The 7,573-nt window shown below is 32.0% G+C and overlaps 1 protein-coding gene across 1 annotated transcript in view; it reads left to right on the top strand.

Annotated features, from left to right (window-relative positions):
- The first annotated feature begins 256 nt into the window (after positions 1-256).
- Positions 257-7,573, top strand: part of LOC114332930 (TLC domain-containing protein 3A) — an 81,696-nt gene continuing 74,379 nt past the window's right edge. Inside the window, exon 1 of the mRNA XM_050643503.1 lies at positions 257-453. Within this exon, the coding sequence (XP_050499460.1) occupies positions 406-453 (48 nt within the window). The 5' untranslated portion in view covers positions 257-405. The remainder of the gene's footprint in view (positions 454-7,573) is intronic.

Raw genomic sequence — 7,573 nt, 5'->3', positions numbered from 1 at the left:
TACCACAGCATACACGCGGCTCAAATTAGCGTGTACCAATAAACCCAGTCATAGTACACGCTAAATAATGACGTCACTGACTTGATGACGTTTAAGCGTGTACCTAACTTTTTTATTTGCGTACACGTTAGCGTGTACCTAGACACAGCGTAAATTTTACCATGAAATTCATTTCATGCTCCTAGATTCTACAGTAGAAATACATTTATGGACTGACAGCTGACAGGTAGGTGCTGTGAATGACATTGACAATGACATGTGACAGTCTTACCCTAACCTCAAAATTCTTTTTAAAATCAAAAATGGACTTCAAATATTTAAAGACTGAAATAACTAGAGGAGTAGCATGTTTAGTTTTTCTTTAGGTTGACTGTTTTAAATTAAGCTCCAAAATCAAAAGTGAAAATGAAAACCAAGCCGGGATACCTTTCTACAGCGTCCTTTAAGAAAGAGGTAAAATTATTTTTATTAGATATAAGTAGTATTTTATGGCCCATTTTTATTCTTTTATACTATATTACTGTTGGTGTGTTCTTAAATAGGCATAAGTGAAATTTATAAATTAATTGATTCAAACTGAAGTAGTGAGAAGTGTCAAGGTTAAAATTTATTGACTAGATTTTAATTTATGTGATTAAATTTAAGTAGTTAATTTGTTAGTATGTAGTTATTTTGTTAGCTACTAAGGTAATTATTTACGATTTAGTGCATACGTATGTTCCTGTTTCATGCAAACTATGGAAGTTTGTAACATAAATAGTAATTTGAAGAATTGGAATAATTTTTAATTACTTATGCACTAATATTAGTTTTTTTTTTAAATTGAAAAAAACTATGATTTATTTATTTCAGAACACACTATGATTTGATTATTTTATATGTGTTAAATAATATTAAATGTGTATTCAAGTGGGCCTTCATTATCATTGGCTCTACAACCTATAGTGGCGCTTGGCCTGTTCTAGGATCAGATTCCACTCCTTCCTGTCCTTTGCCTTCCTTTTTATAATGTCGTACTCTTACTTAATGTCTTAATGTCGTAAGTCATCTTTCACCTGGTCCTTAAATTGTGCTCTATGCCTGCCTCTTCTTCTCACTTAAGAGGGTCTCGGGTTATAAATGTGTTGTGAAGGTTCCATCTAGTTCATTCTTTCTAAGAAGCCTAGTCACTGTAACCTGTTTATTTTCATGGACAAGTGGGCCCTTAGTGTACACAATTCTAAATTCCTAAAAATGTCAGCTGTTGCTGACTCACAAATTTTTCCTAAAAATAATTATAGTCTGGGCTGATTATCGGAGAATAGGCCATTTTTGGGAAAAGTTATTTACCAGCAATTTTATTGCTGGAATCAAAGCTTATGATTATTAATATTAATAATATAGGTATGCAAAGTCCGCAGATAGTGTGCTACTTTTTTATTAACAAAATTGCACCCCAAATTGTGTTTTTTTCAATTTTTGCTCCATAACTCAGAACATTTTAACTTTACATAAAAAACACCCTAATAAAAATTCACCGTGATTAAATTCTGCATAGAGACGTGTTTTTCCCGATCTGCTCCGACGAAAATTTTCCTCGGAAAATGCGGGTTTTCCCAACAAAATCTTTAACTTTCAAATAAAGTTTTAGATAAGAAATTATCTACCAATAATTAAATAACTCGGTGACATAAAAGTTTTCTTGGTTTAGATTATAGTTTCAGAAGCCGGTGAAAATTAAACGAATATTTTAGCAACAATTCAATTGTTAATTAATAATTTACGGTCGCAATAATAACCAAAATAATTATGATACACTGATCAAACTTTGAAATCTTATAAAGATGAGATGCCTATTTAATATTTTGTCGACAAAATATAAATTTTTAATTTTTTTGAATAATCTTTAAATGTTTAAAAAAATAGTTATAAACAAATTAACGTTTCTCAGAAAGTTTTTATTATATTCTAATTTTAAAAAATGGGTAAAACACATATTTCAAAGATCTTGAAAATGAATACTTTAAAACTTTTTTGCAACCATTTGCAAAAAAGTTATGAAACAGTAAAGTAAACATACAATTACTGCGTTGTTTATATATTTTTTAATTCTTTCAAAGCGTAAAAGTGAGTTTAAAGTACAAGCTAATTACTTACAAAAAAGATTGATTATTAGATTAATGGTTATATTTTAATTAAAGATTATAAATATTTTTTTTGTAATTTACACATGCGAAAGTAGACTAATACAGTACCGTAGCTAATAACATTTTCACTCGAAGAGACAACCGCCCGCGACGTACTGTAGGTAATAAATAAAATTAAGCTTCGGCTCGATATCAACCCTACTTTCGCGCTAAAAATTACAAAAAAAACATTTTTAATCTTTGATTAATATATAACCATTAAACTAATGTTTGATATTTTTTGAGAGTAATTAGTTTGTACCATAAACTCACTTTTAAGCTTTGAAACAATTAAAACAAATTATAAACAACAGAGTAATCGTATGTTTACTTTGCTGTTTCATAACTTTTTTGCAAATGGTTGGAAAAGAATTTTAAAGCATACGTTTTCAAGACCTTTGAAATACACATCTTAAGTATTTTTTAAAATTATAATAAAATAAACAATTTCTGAGAAATGTTAATTTGTTTATAACTATTTTTGTTAAACATTTAAAGATTATGCAAAAAAAATAAAAAATTTATATTTTGTCGACAAAATATTAAATAGGCATCACATCTTTATAATCTTTCTAAGTTTGATTAATGTCTCATGATTATTTTCCTGAGATCACAATTGAAGAAATTACTAGAGCAATAAATACCTCGAAAGACGGGAAAGCAGTTGGACCTGATAAAATTCCTGTTGAGTTACTCAGATTGTTAGATGAAGAGGGAATTATGATACTCCAAAAATTTTTCAACCAAATCTATAAAAAAGGAAAATTCCCTGTCCAATGGCTTGTACATATCTACCTTTATCCCTTTCCAAAAAAAGAACAACTCAACAAAGTGTCAAGAGCACCGACTGATAAGTCTGATGAGCCATTCTTTAAAAATATTCCTCAAAGTTCTTCACTACAGAATCTCCACAAAATGCGATAAGGTTATTGGTTGCTCACAATTTGGATTTCGAAAAGGCCTGGGTACCAGGGAAGCACTAGTTGCAACCCAAGTGCTAGCTCAGAACTGCTACGATCAAAGGAAAGATGTAATGATGTGCTTTATAGATTATGAAAAAGCCTTGTAAACTCGTACATATTGGGACCGTGCAAGTTCGGCAAAGTGACCTCTATTTCTACGCTCTGTACTTTTATTCACACTTTTAATTATATTGGCCAATTATATTAGTCCTGGTTGCTGGATAATTGTCAAGACCATAGTCCAAAAAAATAATAAGAAGAAAAAATAAGATGCAGGTTATGTTTAGCAAACGTAAACAATTGTATGTAGTAAATAAAATCAGTTATTAAAATGCAGTACTGCAAGCAAAATACAATTAATTAAATTTACCTTTATATAATAATTGCATATCATATCAATATTGTGGAGCAATATATAATTTATCTGCGTCAATGACAGAAAGTATGAAATATACGTCAATTTGACAATTTCAATTGACAATATGAATTATTTAAGATAGTTGCAATATTTCTCCACGACTCGCGCACGGTCGTTTCTCGTTTCCCTTTCCAAGTACTTGCACACCGCGAATACTAAAACAGCTCGACATAGATCGAAAAGACATTCGTTGCATAGAGGCTCTTTACTGGAATCAAACAGCTATCGTCAAGGTGGATAATTCAGATTCAGATTCGTTTATTCATGTCAATAACACAAGTGTTTAACACATGTCAAATAAAATTACACAAAGATTTGGACGCAATACAAATTAAAAAGATGCACAATACGACTAAGAGTGTTAATAAAAATACTAACATTAAAATCACATTAAATTTGATTACATTAACAATGGACATTGCTTAAAGTCATAAAATCCTAAAACTTAAATGCAAGAAATTCCTCATTACTATAAAAAACATTTTCTAACAAAATATCTTTAATTTTACTCTTAAATTGATTTAATGGAAGACACTTTAAACTATCTGGAAGTTTGTTGAAAAATTTAATAGCCCAGTATCCTGGCCCAGTTTGACACCTCCTCAATCTCCAGTAGGCTGGCACGAGATGGTGTTTATATCGGGTGTCATGTTGGTGTATGTTCTCATGGGTTTCAAATTGCGCCCCTCCCCTCTTGATAAACATTAGGTTCTCAAGTATATATAGAGATGGAACAGTGAGAATTCTTAGGGACCTATATGCTTGCCTACAATCATCCCTATACCAAAGACCAGCAAGAACTCTAACTGCCTTAGGCTGCCAACCAAAGACTGTCAACATTTCTGCTGAATGACCCCAGACTAAAATGGCATAGGCTAGATGAGACTGAAAAATTGCATGGTACGCTGTTATTAAGACTTTATGTGAAACATTAGATGCCAGATTCCTGAGTACAAACAGATTTTTTGCTAGCTTTTTACTTAGACTGTTGATATGTTCACCCCATTGAAGCTTGGGATCTAATAATACACCCAGAAATCTGACACTGCTCATACCATCATTTACATTCTGTGTGTCTCTGAGAGAAAAAACAACTCTGTTGGTTTTTGCTGCATTGAGCAGTAATCGGTTTACGCAAAACCATTCATTGGTCACTGACTGTGCAGACATAGAACCCTCAAGCGACTCTCCAAGTGTATCAGTTGTAAAAGACACTGTGGTGTCATTGGCGAAGAGTGTGTACTTTGCATTTGTGTTAATGCTCGTAAGGTCATTAATATAAATTAGAAAGAGAATGGGTCCCAGAACAGATTCCTGGGGAACCCCAATATTAACAACACTCTTTCCCGATAACACCCCAGAGACCCTCACAACCTGTGTTCTGTTTTCTAAGTAAGATTGAACTAGTTTTACACTGTAAGGACAGAAGTTGTATTTTTTGAGTTTTTGCAAGAGCATTCCATGATCTACACAGTGAAATGCCTTGCTCAAGTCACAAAACAGAACAGTATTAAACTGCAACCTATGAAAGGAGTCTACAATATGTGAGACCAAGTCCAGTATGCCAAGTACTGTGGATTTGTCCTTTCTAAAACCGAACTGAGAGTCTGAGAAATAGTTATTATTTTCAAAAAATGTGGTTATTTGTACTGCCATAGCTTTTTCAACATAATGAAACAACGCAAGCTCAAAAAATTCTCAGAGGTGTAAGACAGGGATGCATTCTCTCCCCACTACTGTTCAATCTATATTCAGAAAGTATCTTCCAGGAAGCTCTTGAGGAATGCGAAAGCGGCATCAAAGTAAATGGTACCTGGGTCAATAATATACGATAAGCGGATGACTCAGTCTTAATAGCAGACAATATAGAAGACCTCCAAAACCTTCTTAATAAAATTGGAGAGCATAGCGAGAACATGGGACTTGCATCAACATAAAAAAGACGAAGTTCCTTATAATCAGCCGTCAATTATGTCAACATCAAAATGCAAGACTAGCATATAACAACCAAGATGTAGAGCGCGTAAGAAAGTTTAAGTACCTGGGAACCTGGCTATGTGAAGACTGGATGTCGGATATGGAAATTAAATGTCAGATAGAAAGAGCCAGAAGTGCATTCATGAAATTCAGAAACGTCTTTACGAACTCTGACTTTGACCTAAACCTAAGACTAAGATTCACAAAATGCTATATATGGTTGGTGCTCCTATATGGCATGGAAGGATGGACTTTAAAAATAAACACAATGAATAAGCTAGCTAGAGGCATTTGAGATGTGGATCTATCGATGAATCCTTAAAGTTCCCTGGACCGCAAGAATAACAAATGAAGAAATCCTGAGAAGAATTGGTACAGAACGACAACTGATGTGCACAATTAAACAGAGAAAAACGGCATACCTGGGACACATAATTAGAAATGAAAGATATCAGTTTCTGCAAACCTTAATTGAAGGAAAGATCGAAGGAAGAAGGGGAGTGGGCAGGAAGAAAATGTCATGGCTCCGTAATGTCAAACAATGGACAGGACTAAAAAACATAGGAGACCTAATACATACTGCAAGGGATAGAGAAAAATGGTCAAACGTGATCGCGAACATCCATTAGTGGATTGCATAAGAAGAAGAAGAAGATTATTTTGGTTGTTATTGCGACTGTAAATTGTTAATTAACAATTGAATTGTTGCTACCATATTCATTTAATTTTCACCGGCTTCTGCAGTTATAATCTATACCAATAAAGCTTTTATTTCACCAAGTTATTTAATTATTGATAAATAATTACTTGCCCAAAGAAAATTGGAGATTTGGTTGGGAAAACCCACATTTTCCGAGAAAAATTTTCGTTTTAGCAAATCGGGAAAAACATACCTCTATATAGAATTAAATTGGGGTGAATTTTTATTTGAGTATTTTTGGTGTAAAGTTAAAATCTTCGGAGTTATAGACCAATAATTGAAAAAAAAACACGATTGGGGGCGCCATTTTGTTAATAAAAAAAGTAGCACACTATCTGCGGACTTTGCATAGCTATATTAATAATATATAGGATCATAATATTCGATTCCACTGCCAATAAAATTGCTGGTAAATAACCTTTCTTTGTAGTTTACTAATTAGACCAGCGTATTATAACTATTTTTTTTTCAAAATTTAAAGATTATGCAAAAAAACGAAAAATTTATATTTTGTCGATAAAATATTAAATAAGCATCTCATCTTTATAATCTTTATAAGTTTGATCAATGTATCATTATTATTTTGGTTATTATTGCGATCGTAAATTGTTAATTAACAATTGAATTGTTGCTAAAATATTCGTTGAATTTTCACCGGCTTCTGGAATTACAATCTATACCAAGAAAGCTTTGATGTCACTAAGTTATTTAATTATTGATTAATAATTACTTACCTAAAACTTTATTTGAAAATTAGAGATTTTGTTGGGAAAACCCGCCTTTTTCGAGGAAAATTTTTGTCGGAGCAAATCGAGAAAAACATATCTCTATGCAGAATTTAATTGCGGTGAATTTTTATTTGAGTGTTTTTGTTGTAAAGTTAAAATCTTCGGAGTTATAGAGCAAAAATTGAAAAAAACACGATTTTTGGGCGCCATTTTGTTTATAAAAAAGGTAGCACACTATCTGCGGACTTTGCATACCTATATTATTAATATATAGGATCTTATAATTCGATTCCAGCAATAAAATTGCTGGTAAATAACTTTTCCATGAATTTTGCTAATTAGCCCAGAGTATTTAGCAAAGATAGGTCTGAGCTTCTCTTTTATCAAATAATTCATTTCATTTTAGTTACAGTTTTTCTGTGATGTACTTTATTTAATCAACTATTACTTAGTTGTCTATTTCCCTGTTCTTGTTTAAATATGTTTTACATAATATGGGGGTTTCCATATTACTAGAGCTTTTTCCAATAGTAGTATTCATTTTATACAAAATTGCCAAATACATTTATGAATCAAATAACAATATTTTCGACTCTCTCTATAAAGAGCCTGGATATAAGTCC

Source organism: Diabrotica virgifera, chromosome 2 (genome assembly GCF_917563875.1).
Source record: "Diabrotica virgifera virgifera chromosome 2, PGI_DIABVI_V3a".
NCBI classification, from domain to species: domain Eukaryota; kingdom Metazoa; phylum Arthropoda; class Insecta; order Coleoptera; family Chrysomelidae; genus Diabrotica; species Diabrotica virgifera.
This window is presented reverse-complemented; position numbering and strand designations above follow the sequence as displayed.